General features: G+C 44.5%; 1 protein-coding gene across 7 annotated transcripts in view; it reads left to right on the top strand.

Annotated features, from left to right (window-relative positions):
- The window catches only part of LOC142582403 (sodium-coupled monocarboxylate transporter 1-like), a 127,192-nt gene that overhangs the window by 22,023 nt on the left and 88,584 nt on the right, over positions 1–16,585 (top strand). For 5 of the 7 annotated variants that reach the window (XM_075692090.1, XM_075692087.1, XM_075692086.1 and 2 more), the window contains 7 exons: positions 360–448; positions 1,422–1,531; positions 2,101–2,168; positions 5,166–5,252; positions 8,981–9,141; positions 11,578–11,675; positions 12,748–12,878. In XM_075692090.1, the coding sequence (XP_075548205.1) occupies positions 360–448; positions 1,422–1,531; positions 2,101–2,168; positions 5,166–5,252; positions 8,981–9,141; positions 11,578–11,675; positions 12,748–12,878 (744 nt within the window). Of the gene's footprint in view, positions 1–359; positions 449–1,421; positions 1,532–2,100; positions 2,169–5,165; positions 5,253–8,980; positions 9,142–11,577; positions 11,676–12,747; positions 12,879–15,549; positions 16,025–16,585 lie in introns of those variants that run through there. The other 2 variants (XM_075692089.1, XM_075692088.1) reach the window with 2 other exon arrangements.

Below are 16,585 nucleotides of genomic sequence, written 5' to 3'. Positions count from 1 at the left end.
CGGAGAAATAATTGTATTAGAGACGGTAGTTTCATATAGACGTCCGAGCCACCAATGACACCAAAATATTCTTTAGGTTAACTGCGAAACCATACGAATATACACCACAACAGCGACAATTACTCTGGACAATATGATACCGGAAATACACGCTGAGCCACGCTCTTTGCCTGCTAACTTTGTTCAACTGGTTCCGCGGAACCATGCTGTCTATCCATGTACTAAAGCACCAACACGCTTTTTGTTTTGCTCCCGCTTTGTTCGAGGCATAATCCATTGGTAATTTGAAAGTTCATTTTGAGAAACAAAGGGGGTTGTAACATGGTTATTTGATTATTGGAGGGCCCCTTATGTCGCAGTTGATGCCGTACTTTGTGATGGACACGTTGGGCCATCTGCCTGGGATCACTGGACTTTTTGTCACAGCCGTTTATAGTGGATCGCTCAGGTAAGACTGGTTTTATATGGGATTTGCCGCGTATGTAGCGCGTGTATCAAACAATCTTGAGCGTTGGCACAGCCGATAGTATTTATACGAGCGTTTGTCACAATATGACCCTTTGCCAAACTCAGATCCGTTACAGCGCAAGTGCGCTGTTTTCAAAAATTTTGGGCGAGGCATAGCTTGCAACTGTCTAGAATTTCTTCAAGCCTTTTGAAATTGTTTTTTTTTGTCTTTTTAGCAGCTACGCTCCAGCTGGAGGACGCTCTGTGTCATGAAAAGCTTGCTCAGAAACAGCAGAACGCAATATAGAGTTCAATATGGCACTACTTGAATTCCCTCGAATGCCTATTATGAAAACCTTAAGGAGGACAATGTGTTTCGAGTATCGCACGAAGAATCCCGAAGACACAAGCAAAACACTTGCAGAAGCAAGCAAACGTAGCTTTCATCGACAGAATTTCAGTCGTTATTTATTTTTTGTAACGTTTTCCCCCAATTGCTTCTCTCTCGCATTTTCACATACCACCTTTACAGAACAAAAACAAACAGCGCGACACAGGACGAGCGAGTAAAGGGCACAGGACAAGAGCTCTGTCCTGTGCTCTTTACTCGCTCATCCTGTATCGCGCTGGTTGTTTTTTTTTTTCATTCTAAAGATGAACCAACCAGCGTGTTTTAACACACACCTTTACAGAAAATTTGCCTGTGTATTGCTATAGATCCGTATAAGTATGTTGGGGAAAAATATGAATTTGAATCTGTTTAGAATAAATACAGACATATATGTTAGGTAACAATAACAAGAGATACCTGTAATTTAAACGCGTCATATTAATAACTTTGCAAGGAGTAATATATTGATTGGATGTATTCACATTCGAACTAATGTAGCAAAACCTTTGCCGGCGTGATTGACGTCTGAACGATATTAGTTAGTGGCCTTCAGTTTTGATGGCGTTCCTCCCTTTAATTTCAGCACTTTGTCGTCTGGCTACAACGCCTTGGCCGCCATCACGTGGGAAGATTTCCTAAAACCCGTGGTGAAGCTCTCTCCGACAGGTGTTATGTGGGCAATGAAGGCGTTAGGTACGGATGCAAAAAAATTCCATTCATGGTATTCTTAGCAAGTCACGATCTAGCCTCGTTATTAAAAAAAATATCACCCGACCTAAACATTGTATTCCATATATCTGACATTCGCGATAAAACTAGACAGGAAACTAGACAGAGTCTCGGTGAGGCACATCTTAGGATTGCATGTTTTGCAGGTAATTTTGCGCAACGGGCTGGCCCGTAATCATGGGAGTAAGGGGCACTCCAGAACGAAAGTCACATCATTTCAAAACTTGTAGCAGTGATTTTCTGGCTGAAGCCCCGGCCCGAAGACGCGTGCAGCAGTGCTCTATTGGTGGCGAAAATCTGCCGAGATAACCTTTTCTGAATCACACATGGTGCAAGCACACCGTATGGCATCTCTTGAAAGACAGTAGATTCGAATACTGCTCAAGAGTTATTGACATTAAAGTCTGAAAACTTCACTTGATATGGTTCAAATTTGCCCTTGGTGTGCCGCGTATGGGACATGGGAATTACTGTGTGGCATTCTCTGCTTTTGCTGTCGGTGAGAATACTTCAAATACGAATTTACTTTTCAGCTGCCGGTTTCGGTTTCATCGCGGTGGCTATTGCATTTCTCTCGGGAGGCTTGCCTTCTATCTTATCGGTGAGTCAGTGTGGAGCTGCAGCTTTAGAGTTTCTGCACAAAGATGGCGAAAATTGAATAAAATGCTGCATTATTCGGTGAAAAGAAAATAGACACGAAAAGCGTTATGCTAGTGACTTTTATTGGACTTTTTCAAGTGTTTCATGCGCCATGTGGCAGTCTTAAGCAACTGCATGCGTTACGTTTAAATTATAACTTAAAACTTACATGCAGTGTTGCCTTTCATGTTATAATTCTTTAAAAAAAACCTTGCTATTTTGCTTTTGCTGCGTTCCTGGAGACTGTGAAGACATATTAAAAACCTTATAAAATGTTAGGTCTTGGATAGCAAAAAAAATTTTTTTCGAATCAAGGTCCAAGCTCCAGAAATCCGAGAAGCTAATTTTTTTCAGAAAGAGGAGGAGAAGGAAGTAAGCTTTATTCCCCTAGAAAGAGTAATTCAGCGGTTGGGCCGGATGTCTTCATCTTCTATTGGTTGATGCCGATCTCCGGCCTGCATGGTTGGCGCCCCTATTCCAGGGCACCACTGAGCGTGGCTGCTCGTCGGGCATGATCCACCAGCCTCCGTTGGAGGCTAGGGTCGCCGCTGAAGAGCACGCTCTCCCGCTGCTCCGCACTCGGATTTTCTATTTTGTGGAATGCCTTATTCGTATTGCACCCCCATGTGATGTGATAAAGTGTGGGTATTGCGCCAAACCACGGGCATGTGTCCCTGTATTGACCTGGGAACATTTAGTATAGTTGATGTAAATTTGGGAAAATTCCTGTCTGCAGCTTTCGCCAGTAAACTGCCTGTTCTTGAGTGAGTGTATTGTGAGGCGGGGATATTTGATCCTCGTCCCTCTATGGTAATTTAGTATGTCAGAGTGAAAAGTGACATAATAACGCCTAAGGGCCTTAAGATTACAATGGCAATACTATTGACTAAAAATTATATAATACTTGCGTTAGACGATCAATAAAATCTTACTCTTCAAGGGAAAATAAACAAATTGGTTCAAATGATTTGCCGTGAACGTGATAACTCATCCAAGTGCCTGCCAGACAACGCGAGGGAGGTTGAATTTTATGCTGCAGCTTGTAAAAAATATTCAGAGTGACTTAAGAAAATAACAATAATAAGCACATCAGTCACTGCCGTATGAGACATAGACACCGCGTTTTAACTGTCTTAACATTGGGGAGGATAGTGTGGGGCGGAATCTTAAGACGATACTATAATGGGGTGTAGTCAAGTGTTCGACGAAAACTCGTCTGGCGAGGAAACACAATGGTGCCAAAAAACGTGCACTCGCCAAGAATGAGATCTGCTCCAGCCCCACGAAACGTAGGCAAGAGCTACAGTATGTAAACAGGGACCTGTTAAACAATGGCTACCCTCGACAACCGCTCAGAACGCAGGAGCGCAAAGCAGCGAAGCCCCGCCGTGAAACGGCGAAAGAAGCAGTGAAGCGCGCGGCGGTACCCTACACAGTGGGAACAAGCGACGCCCTGGCACGAATTTTTAAGGGCTATGGTGTTCAAATCGCCCACGTGCCTTCCCGAAAACTTGGCCAACAGCTGGTACACGTAAAAGACCCTTTGGAACACGCGGACTACCCGGGAGTGATATAAAGATACCTTGCAAGGAGTGTGACGTGTTGTACATCGGCGAGAGCGGAAATTTTAAACGGCGCTTGAAACAACACATGAATGACGTCGCCAAGGGCCACACAGCCGCGAACGCCCTGGCGGAACCATCACGAACTAACTGGACACATCATTGACTGGGACTCGGCAGCCATCATCGCAAAAGAAAAAACACTTATCTGCCCGTTTGCTTTTAGAATCATTTCACATCCAATCAACTAGACACATGATAAACAGGACGCGGGGTAATCGTCCCTAGATATACACCCGAACACTGCGCCACCTTACCCATAAATAGCCGCGCGCTCATGCTCAGATCTTCATTGTGATCAAGGGACCCGTACGGGGCCCGAAACGTCGGTTCTTTATTTTTATTCCATTCTTGGCGAGTGCACGTTTTTTGGCATCCTGTAATGGGGTGTGTTGCAATGCTGGCCAACATTGGACACCACATACATCGGCAGCTAAGACAACTACGAGCCCAAGTAATTGAATGCATGAAATCTCTGCGACTCAACGCACTTCTCGTCGTCAAGATAAAGCCCCGAAAAACACACGTTATCGTTATCTCGAACTTCTTTTTTATGCCACCTTATGAAAAACGCAAAGTAAGTTACATAAGATGCGCAAGAAAGCCTGATTGCGTTTTCATGTGCGCAGACGACTTTTCCGTCGAGTTTCCAAGTATTATGCTTAGCCTCCCACCAGTTCTAACAACAAAGAAGCCCGTTATTGTTTTGCCAATAAGGCTTCGAAGCCTTATTGACATCGATGTGTGTTCGCGTAGCCGCCTCTTTTGCTGTATTTCATAGCATTGAAACGAAGCTAAAGAGGGCTGGTTCCCGATCAGCGGACTATATTATCCTTCTACGGCGAGCATTGAAACATAGACAATATGTTGTCTAAAGCTAGACTTACACGATTGATTGGATTGCGGAATCAGTGCACAGACTCTCATGACGTGCTCACCTGCAACGAATCGAGCCGCTAGCACTTCGTCTTTGGTGTCCTTGTGGGCTGTGTGATTGGGCTGCACTTGTGGGCGCCATGCTTGTTCGGGAAATTCCAGCCCTTTATCTGAATAAAGCTTAACTGGCACTTGCAAATTGTGGGGCGCTGTCAAGCAGTAAGAACTGCTTGGCAGTGTCCGACTGCCTTTGCAAATGATACGTTAGCTGTCAAGATAGCACAGCGCGTCTTCTCAAGAAGAACATCACGAATTGTCATTGAATGGGAGCCATGATACTCTCGCTCTTTTCTTGTCTTCGTGGCTCGCCGACTGAAGACATTTTGTGCCACATGTGTCGCGTTCCCCTTGATGTGTGACAAGACGAAATAAACAAAAGGCAACATTTGTTTCGTTCGTAGGCCGCTTTCGTCATGACAGGATCAATAAAAGGCGCCACTTGCGCCGTTTTCTTCCTTGGCCTCCTGTTCCCCTGGTGCGGAAGCACAGTAAGTGTTCGATTTCTTTTTTGTTCATGTACATCCGAGTTTAATACATCGCTCATCCTCCAAAGTAGCAGCATATACCACCAGTTAACGACGAGGTAGCAAGAATTAAAGGAAATGACTTTTATTTTCAACACCCATCATGGCATTTTAGCGGCTATGGCATGGCGCTGATATGCTTGAGGTCATGGGTTTGATCCCGGCCGCGACTGCTGCATTTTGATGGGGGAGAAATGCAAAAACGTTTTTGTACCTACTGCTGTATTAGCGCGTAAAAACACTAAATTTATTTTTGAAACATTTTTTAGCCGCACTAGCTCTGCACCGCAACATTCTGCTGGCATTGCTTGTCTGCAGTTTCAGATAGAGATATAGCAAAGAGAGGAAAGCCAGGGAGCTCCACCAGACAAGTGTCCGGTTTGCTACCCTACACTGGGGAAGGAAAACGGGGAACAGAACGAGCAAAGCGGGATAGAGTGAACACTGTTTGTGCATGCAGCAAAGCGCCGCGAAATCAGTCAAGCCCAAGCAAGTGCCCCACCGATACATTAGGCTGCCGTCATTCTGCTGTCTGAAGCTAATCTTGGTGCTTCCCCATAGCTGCTGATGCACGTTGAAGTAACCTGTGAAGACCAAGGGGCCACTGGTCGTCAGCAGTACGTTGCAGTACCTGACAGTATATCGTTAAGATAAACCCCAGCCTTTTTGACTTCAGTGCGAATAGAATGTTGCGAGTGAGCCATGATGCTTAGTGAAGATTCGCAAGCACTAAATTGCGACCATCCAGCACTTGCATCGCAGACAGAGTGTGCAGGTTATTCCAGAGCATTCGAAAAGTATTCATCAGAGACTGGAGCGTCATAAACACTTGCTGGTCTTTGAGCAATTTGTGAGGAACCCAAGCTGTGCACTCTACAGCGGTGCGCAGCTGTATCACTTGAGGAGGCTCCAGCTCTGTCGTCGGCAGTGGCATCGGCTCCAGCTCCGGCTGTGGCATTGGCTGTGGCTTCGGTTGTGATTTCCGCTGTGGCTTTGGCTTGGGCTGTGGCTTTAGTAGTGTGGACAATGTTGTATTGTTCTCCACCATGAACTTGTCAGATTTAGATTGGATTCCGTCAGGCCTACCGATAACGGGATGTGCCAAGGCGATACACATGGGGTATGGCGACGCCATCAAGGGCAGGCTTCACTAGAATCCTAGAATCGGCAAGTCAGCGCTGGAGATGGAAATGTCCGCGTCGTAGATGACATCAGTAGTGGAACCACTGTTCAGGGGAGGGTGCGAGCGGAGCTTTATGGCACCAAGTTGTGTAAGTTTACTCAAGTTTCTCAGCGCAGTCTCATGTGTGGCGTCACTAGCCAACACATTTTTTTTGTGGGTTACCTCTAACATCTGTAACTTGATTCTGCGCCACCGCTTCCAGTTGCACCGGTACAGACAGTCTGTTGAGTAGCCTCAGGTTGTCGGTAGCGAGTTGTGGTACAAATAGAAACATACTGGCTGCGGTATTCCGAGTTGGTCCTACCGTTTGCGTGCTTGGAGACATGAATGCCCTGGTGGTGTGTCTTCGTTTCGCCTTGTGGCTCCGCACAAGCTCGAAGGCGTCATCGGGGAAGTCCTCACTGCGGAGCGAGCAGACACTACTGTCATCGCCGTTGGCGTCGCTCTGGAGACCGGTCCGCTGCCTACACGCAGCCGCCGCTGAAGCCGCCATCCCCGGCAGAGGCACGAGGACGTCAACTTGAATCCGTCCCACAAACCATGGCGGCTCTCTAAAGATGTACACAGAAACCAGGCGAAAACAGCTGAGATAGAGAAATAACATCCTGGGCTGGATTGGATTGGATTTCCTTCTTCGATGGCGCGTACCCACTGCGGGGGATTGGCCAAGATGTTGATGGTATCAGCAAGATGTTGGCAGTATAACGGATAAAAATAATGTTTGAAGAACTTAAGAACAACGTTTTGAAAGAACTATGAATTCCTCCACGGTTGAGCAGACATACCTGTGGTAGCTGCGAATAGAGGAGGCTCCTAGAGAAAGGATATTAAACATGGAGAAATTTAAACCAAGTAACATACTGGCTCGCAGACACTTCGTCTTCGTCTCTCTACAGTGTCAGGCCGGTCATAGCAGTATGCCAGAGGATCATAAGCATGGCCTTATTTTATTTAATTAAGAGATAACTCACTAGTGTTCTGATCTCTCATAATAAACTTTGTGAGAATGTCTTACGTTCCAGGTTCTCTCTATAGAACATCAAGACAAGCAGAAATGAAGATCCAGAACAGCAACGAAAAGTAAAAACCTAAGCAAACCTAGTTTTCAATAAAGTAAGGAGTCAGGAACCGTGCACATAACTGTTAATTGATTGCTCTATCTATCATAATTATAAGAACAGCTTACCGTTAGCGCACCACATAGAGATAGCGGGTACGAAGCAATGGAAAGGGTAGTCGGGGGCAAGCGACGATTACATGTTATAATGATATTAGAGAACTTGCAAGTACAGGGTGGATCGGGCTGATGAACGACATGTGTAATCGGAAATCTCTGGCAAAGATGAGGTCATGCAGTCTTATATTAAGTTCGAATACATAATTCATTATTGCATTCACTATTTCGAGTTATGCAATTTACCGACAGAGGAAAGAAGTGACTGCAGTATAGGTAGGTATGCGAAGGTTGTGGGTTCGGTTCCCACCTGCGGCAAGTTGTTTTTTCATCCACTTTGATTTGCATCAATTTATCGTTTCTTCATTTCATTTATTAAACACATCTAATTTACCTTATGTTGTCCTTGGTGTCAGTGTTTGTTGGCTTCTTATGATATGACTAATAAAAATCGGGCCCCTCGGTCAACCCCATCTCTTCTCGTGCAGTATAGGTAGGCCGCACGCCAATTTTTACCCGGCATCAAGAATTTGGGCTGCCAAATAAAGATTTGCTCACAATTTTTTCGTAATATTGTGGCAGCGGTCGAGAAGTACATAGAACAGTCTTGGTAAAGTCAACAAGTGGGTACTGAGGAATTTGTGTAAGCGCTCACTGCACCGAGACTCCACAGAGAACACGCACGTGTGCGTTCTCATGCGCTTGAAAGATCTGCTTCACCATGACCATCGCACTTGATCATGGTGAACGAAATTATCGAAGCCTTCTTTATTTTTGAAAACATTCTTATTTTTCTGTCAGCTTGGCAACTGTTAGGGTCACTTTTATTATTAGCCATTGATTGTCGTTCCGAACGAACCTAGCACCTGGGAACGACAATGCGGTAAAAAGATTTAGATAACTTACAGGCTTATATACTACGTGACGTGGTGCTTTCGGGAAGGCCGACGCTCCCATTACAAACCATCCTATGCACAAAATGCATGCGCTAACGATGCTGGTTTTGGTATTTATAAAGTAGGGTCTTTCTGTATTTATTTATAAAAGATATCCCGTGAATGAAAGGCCTGGAATTTACGTACGAAATTGATCAAGGCATTGATTCACGGAAGTTGATCCATTGGAGCGCCGTGTTTCGTCGTTTCTATGTCTTTCTCTGTCTTTTTACTGCTATTGAGGTTCCCATCTACGAAGTGTTCATTCGAGGACAGCATTTTTCCAAGGTCGCCATAATATCGTCGCCCCTACATTGGAGAGTGCGCCCGGCTCGCATGATAGCAATGCCACATGCTTGACATGCTTAAATTTTTCGCCCATTTTATTTAACTGTTTCAGACCGCCCTGATATCCATGTTTACGGGCTTGGCCATGGCCTTGTGGGTGGCTGTTGGACGCATGCTGTACCCCGCCAAGCCCACTGCTGCCCGCACCACTCTAGGAGCGTGCACCTTGAACTACACCGTCCGTGTGCTTCCGCAGCGGACTTACTACGCGGGGTGAGGCAAAATCGTAGGTGTGGCGAGGGCAGGCATATTGAGTGCGAGTTTTATTCGTTAGGTTACAAGTAGGGGGCACGGACAGGCTACTTATTATCAATGCGTTAATCACTTAGACACACAAATTAGTCACAAAAACTTCAGTGGCGCTTAAAACTTAACCAAACTGCGAGGCGAGTTGCGCAGACTTTGTAGTGGTAGTTTTCTTTTTGACAATGACAGCTCTTTGAACACACATAAGTTGCGGCGCCAACATTTCTTACAGTCAAGTTAAAAGAAATTTTCCTCACGGCAAACGAATACAAATTCACTACAAACGAATACGTATGTCCATGAAATTATCATGCACCGCATGCAGCCCACCAAATTCTCATACCTATGCCGATATTGTGAGGTACCAGACACCCTCCAACACACTGTGTTGGTGTGCCCACACCGCGAGAACAACAATCAAGATCATGCCTGAGAACCGCTACAAGCGATCCAAGAAATGTGGGAGGCAATATTAAAGGCACAGAGCCTGGAAGATCACCGAAGTCTGGTGGACCGGACCCGGGCTGTGGCATTAGCCAACGGCTTTCTGGACTAAGAGAGCCGCACATCTAGGGCGAAGAAAGAACACTTTCTCGCTGTTTCTCGCAATAAACGCTCATTCCTCCACCTCCTCACGGCAGCTCGTAACCAATTAGTTGTAATCCTAGTTGTTATTAAACTTTTGCGTGCACAAAGACAGAACGTCGAACGAAGAAGGGACACACAACATGCAGGTGTGTAAGGTTGTGCAGGTTGTGTGTGCCTTCTTCGTTCGGCGTCCTGTCTTTGTGCGCGCAAAAGTTTAAGAAGAACCATGTACACCCAACTCGCCCAAAACGTAACGCTTTTGTAATCCTAAGTGTGCCTATTTTCACTGTAAACTCAAAATCTTGCCACAAATCAAGTAAAGGCCACACAATTTGATGCAAGGCTCAGTAGTCCACATAAGCAGGGACGCACATAAAAAAGCGATTGGTGGCTGCTTTTTTTAGCGTCAGCCTGCTAGCCACTCTTCAAATGCAATTATGAATTTTGACTTTGATGAATTATATACAGAGTCACAATAGGGTACATTACTTTAGTGCTGGGAAAGCGCAATCATTATAGCAAGAAATCAACTTGTCAGGTAAGTAATTCAAAGACAACCTCGCGCTCAGAAGTGAATGCAAATCTAAAAAAAAATTAATAAACTAGGCATGCGTGAAATACAATACGACAAGTCCCATAAAGACAGAACTAAAGGAAGTGGCACTGATGCAATATATATACTGAGACTCCATTTCTTTATCTATAAGAAGAAAGGTGGTCGCGGCGATTCATTTTGCGGGACAGACTGCTTCTTTATATGTACTTATTTATTTACTCTCAAGGTCGAGTCATTACACAGTGGCGTGGCTACAACAGACAAAAAAATGGAACATGATAATACAATTATACGATGATTGCTGTGATGGCAATTTTGAAGGCATTTGTATCTGTGACTGAAGCAACGGCAGCGGGGATGTGGTTCCAGAATATATATTTAAACCCGCTCGTCAGAGTTATCGCAGCCGTATGTAAAATGTTTTTGCTGTCCTTGGGCGTAAGATGATGAATTTGCTCTGAGGGGTGTGCGAGAGTTCTTGAAAATGGAGTTGAGTTCGGAGAGCCTATTACACCGACGCAAAGCAGTTGGAATGATTCCGTAGCTTATTTTTTTTTGCACTCTCATAGTGGCACTTACCAGGATTCGTAAAGTAAAACACAGACTGTATGAACATTCCACGGCTCAACTACGCTCAAGTATAGATGGTTCCAAAGAAGACTTTGATATGGGAGCAGATTATGCGCGACCAACATGAAGAGAACCATAAAAGTAAAGAATTACTCCTGGCTATAAGCACGTAGATGGTTCAGCCATATTGTAATGCAAAATTGAAGTCTTGCTGCCACTGCCATGTATCTCAGCTTCTGTCCTAGATATATATCCCTTTTTTCCCTACAGCGCCTCCTTATATTGTTGCGCGCATACAGTTTGCATATGACAAGTGGCACGCTGCCACACAGAAAGAGCGCACCTTTGTCGCAAGTGTTTGTGAAAACTGCACTGCCAACAGCGATCGGGACGTATAAACAACAGACTCCCGCACTGGCCACCCTGTTCTGGCATGGCAACCGCCTCAATCAATGAAAATATTCGACAAAACTGCTAGAAAGCTTGCGTGGATGTGAGACATCTCACTTTTATAGAAAAGTATTACTTGTGGTGTTTGTTGCATTTGTTCAAATTATGGTAGGTGCATTTTCACACTAAATTCAGCCTTTCTAGCGCTCATTTTTTCATACGCATACAGTACAGCCACTGCTATGTTGTGGTTGGCCAGTCAGTGTCAAAACTGCTTTTCCTTTTGTTCGCCTTTCCAGGGGCATATACGACCTGTACAACGTATCGTATATGTGGATTCCGGTCATAAGCTTTTTCGTCACGCTCGTGGTAGCCATTTTCTTCACGGTTATTTGCGGTGAGTTCAGAGGCTTTATTTCTAGAACGCACTGTTCCTAAATGAGAGACAAATCGCAGAACACATCTAATACATCTATCATAGCTTACTGTGGGAAACGACATTGCTCCACGCTCATTGATAAGCCAATTGCGAAAAGAAAACGTCCGGCCAGCTGTGTCGAGTGCGCCAGTTTACCAGTAATTAATGTTTACACTTTTAAGGTTTTTGTGACGTATTGGCTGGAGCCTAAGTTATACATTGATTTTCACCATTGGGAAAACTATAGTAGCATTTACAAAGCAAGCTTCTCATTCGTTAAATTTTCACGTAGATTTATTAGCCGCTTTTAAAGAGCTGTTTGCGTGCGTGTGTAATCAAGTGCTCTGTGATTACGGCATTCCTCGTGCCCGAGGTCAGTCTTGGTATAACAGCTCTCTACAGTAGGCAAAAGTCAATGCGAAAGGCTTATGGAGGTCAGGTTTTTCGAAATTAAGACACCTAAACAGGTACCACAAAGATTCAGTTCTCTTGACCCCATGACCTTACATTCCAAAACCAGTGGCACCTGCGGCTTTTTATGGCTCAGAAGTTAAAATCTACGATTTAATACAGTCCTAAGCTATCACTGGAATGACTATCCACATCCAGCTTTGAAAGGCGCCAAAGAAAGGCTACGATTTGTTCTACAGCAGTGTCGTCATGTGCCGAACTAGAAACATAGTTTGAATATTTTGAACATTATCCGAAAACAGAAATACATTGTCATATATAAAAAAAACGGGCAAACCGAGACTAAATGGTTGTCACAGGAGACCACACAAGACAATGTAATGCTAGTGCCTATATGCTATTGTCATGGTGCTATGAATGCAATATATTGCAAAAGTAATCATCACCGCAGTTTAATCGTACTATTGCGTAACCTGGTACTGATTTCAAAACAGCCAAGTATTAGGTACGCAGTGCAGGAACTCCGATTTGAGTACCTGAAAGGTCCCAGAAATAGCCATTTTGTCGCAAAGTAAGTTGTCCACCATTAGCACATAGATTGGCTGCAACAAATGTCTGTCATTGCCTTGTCTTTACATAGGCTTTAAGAAGTCTGCCTACGTAGATCCAAGCTTCATAGCACCGTGCATGAGGAAAATCTACCTGAAGACTAAGACCCAGGAGAAACAAAAGCCAGCCAAGGAACCGAAACATGTGCCGATGAAGCCGGAGGTAAGTGGACTGCATTTGAATGTAGGTTGGAATGTTCGCAATTATGTTATCGGGTGCAACTACAAAAACAATTAGCTTTAAAATGCGTAAAGGGTAATAACGGGAGGTGAGGAAAATAGTTGAGCGTCACACCTCTCAAACATGCATTTAAATATGCGGCAACTTACACCCAGGCAAAGGAGTTGACGGAATTCTTTTGTTTTACTGCGCTTCAAAACAGAACTTTGAGAAAGGGTCGAGTAGGTATAGTACAAGGTTTCTAGGCTGAGTACATATAACTTCGTTTGATGGCTAAACAACATTTTATTAAGCAGTTCGAGAAGTAAGGTGGAAGGCCACTGCAAAGAATCCGCCAAATTCGGTGCAGTGAAAATTTAAAAAAAAATCAAAGGGAATAGCATGACCCACGCTGCTTATCATCGCAAGAATACAGGACCATTAAACTAGTTAGGGAACACACGAAAATATTTATTGAGGTAACTATTCAACTTAACTTGGAAGGAAAATAAAGCAACATACCACGTCCCGTGAGCTTATAACATGAGTGAGGTAATGGCAAGAACGGCACGGTTATTTCAGCATTCTGTTCAGGAAACGCGCGTACGTATCACATTTTGATGAACGGCACCCTGAATAAATGTCTGCCTTTCCTTGCTCCTCTCTCTCTGTATGAAATTTCAAGCAGTACCTTCGCGTAAGAGCTGATCTGCCGTCATATTACAATGTGTCATGAAGAGTTGTAGCTACAGCGTTCGAAAAACTTGACAATCGCACGTTCACAGAAGGCGTTCTAGGACACTAGTCAAGAGGGGTTTCGGCAATAAAGGCCTTCAGGGCTCTGCTCAAGTTCTTAAGGGCTTGTGAATTGTGCGACCGTCTTTGAATGTTGTAGGCCGTAGCATTGCGTTATTGTGTGAATTTTTCTGAATTTATTTCTTCTTTGGCCTTTTGTTCCCTTTAGCCCTTCTCCGGCACAGGGTAGCCAGCCGGTACTTACACTGGCTAGCCTCCCTGTCTTTCCTTCCCTTTTGTCTCTCTCTCCCTCTCTCTCTCTGCAGTGGCGGAATCCAAATTTGTTAGCGCAAACATATGTGCAGTTCAGCTTAAACATATAGCCTCCAAATATGTTCTAACCCTATAAGAAATAGACACAAAAGTACCCGATGTAAACTTTTGTTTCATTAAAATACGCAAAGTACACCGAGCAGAAGGATATGCAACGAAAATAATTTTTTGCGACAACCTCTCCAGTCATATATACATGGGTAACACAAGGTAGAACATTGGAGGCGAGCTTCCCACCAAGTCACCAATGACTTCGAGTGGAACTTTTACAGACAGTTCCTGCCGTATTCGAAACATACGTGTACATAGTATTCGTTCTACGTTACCTATGTGATACTAACGCAGCTAGGGATGTTGCACCGCTAACCATGCTTTTATAAGAAAGAGAACCACACCCGAACCTTCTTGCTTGACCTCTGTTCCTGCTTTATCCCAGCAAATGATGCTTGCCGGCGGTCATTCAGTGTTCACTGAGGACATCTAGTAAGAAATTTTGGATTCAAAATTGAAACGAAGCAAAAAAAAAATGTATTGTTGCCCGTTGGCAGCAGTTCTCCGTAAAATGCCAGTTCTCCAATATACTGTACAGGAAATGGCCCATCACTAGAGAGAAGTTTGCCAGCTGGCAAAGTACGCGTCATGAAGCGGACGCGTACTTTAGATACATGTACCCGTTGTGAACGCCCCCCCCCCCCTCTCCCACACATCACCCAACATTTTCACAACAAACGCGAGCGAAATCGACACGCAGGGCTCATAATTGGTTCTCGACTTGATCCGAGCGTAATCGGCAAGATATAAATGAGCGTCGTGTTGACCTTGCGTCAGCCCAACAGCCTGCTGTACTCGTTCAGAGGCGGTTTTGGAAAGATGCATCCAAGCACACTCGGGATAGTTTGGCACTTAGCTGTAGCTTTATACAAGGACCGTGTTATCGACCGATCACAGAGCTGTACACTTTTACTTTTGCGTGGAATAACGCACCGCGCGAAGCCAAATTATGTTGGCGTATATACTGTCAGTAGTATTGAGAACTCTGTGGCGTAAATGATATATTGGCGTGGTTTCATAGCATCCTCATACCTTACTGGTGAAGCAGCGCACTGACACGGGCACAGCGAACACACACAAGAAAAGACGACACTCGCTGCGTGTGTCGACTGTGTCTGTGTCAGTGCGCTGCTTCACCAGTAAGGTATGATGACTGATCACCAACTAGCCCAACTTTCCACATTACTGGACTTCATAGCATCCGTTAGCTTAATCATTAAATGCACCCTAGAAGAGGTTTTTCAGTAAGTGAACAGCCCAGAATGTTTTCTCTGAATGCATCGCTCGAACGCTGTATTGTCTTCGTGGGAATCAGGCGGCTGCACAGAATTCAAGCATCAAGAAACGAATTTATGGATAGCGTTCTTGGTACGGGCTGCTTATGCCTGACTTCTAACTTGACTCGGACTGGCCAGGTTTCTGTAACCAGCACTACAAAGTGTGTAAAATAGTAGAGTAAAAATACAGCACTTTACAAATTTTTGTTGTCCACCAAGCAAACTTTCTAGTTGCATGCACTTTAGGCGTCTCACACAACTATCTCCTCTTCTTGCAGGAGAAACCCTATGACATACCGCTGGAGCTCAGCGTGAACACGAGTAATGGGACCGGTTACGTGAACAACGCTATGACGGATGACGACGCCATGAAGCGGACCGTGATTTAGGCGTAGAACCTATCACAATATACCACAATTGCGAATATTAGCGCGGCTGGTATACCAGGATTTAAGAGCCTTCAATTGTCTATGCAAAGAACTGTCACTATATTGTAGATAAATATGCAGTATATACAAGAATGCGCCCATTATCGCCATGAAGGCTAACGTGGTCACGAAAAATAAGCGAGAAATTGAGCTGTCTTCGCTTCAGGGCAAGTATTTCGTACATGCAATTCATCGCCATTTTGTCACGGCTCGACGGACCATGCGGTGTTGCCATTAAAGGCGTCAGTTTCCGCCCATATTATTTTGCACTTTGATCTGAAATATAGAAACTTAAACACCAAGAGATATTTTGACATCACGCTAGTTTTCTCCGAATATATGTATATTATTCTGCGTTTCTCATTGCCGACAGTCGCCCTTTAAGTGTTTGATTGACTGTTTTATGTACATAAAATGGGAATTACTGGAAATAGGTACGCCGCCGGACTCTCACGACAATTAATTGTTGAATGAATGAAAGAATTATGTGTGAAAGGCCAGTCACTGCCTCATGTGGAGAGGCCATTTCTTCGATGTAATCTAATGTGTTTAGTGCCATCGTTGACGGTTTTAGATACTCACCAGTCCTTTACAACAGAGATTCCGGGCTTAATATGCGCATTATAATCGGTGCGCTTTAGAGTTGCTCAATAGAGCAGCAGTCGCAACACCACGGACCAGGGGTTTAAACATCCTAAATCCGCATTTGCTATGCATAACGGGGCAGCAGGGGCTGTAGGCAACATTTACTATACTTAATGTTTGCGAACGCGCAAATCAACCTTAACATTCGAGCGTTTTGGCATTTCGCATCTGTAGGGGAACAGACGCCACAGCCAGAACAAGAATCCATGACTAGGTTCTGAACTGCTGAACTAGTGCCATT

This window comes from Dermacentor variabilis, chromosome 5 (assembly GCF_050947875.1).
Source record: "Dermacentor variabilis isolate Ectoservices chromosome 5, ASM5094787v1, whole genome shotgun sequence".
Taxonomy (NCBI): domain Eukaryota; kingdom Metazoa; phylum Arthropoda; class Arachnida; order Ixodida; family Ixodidae; genus Dermacentor; species Dermacentor variabilis.
Note: the sequence above shows the minus strand (reverse complement) of the source record. Positions and strands in the feature narration are given on the sequence as shown.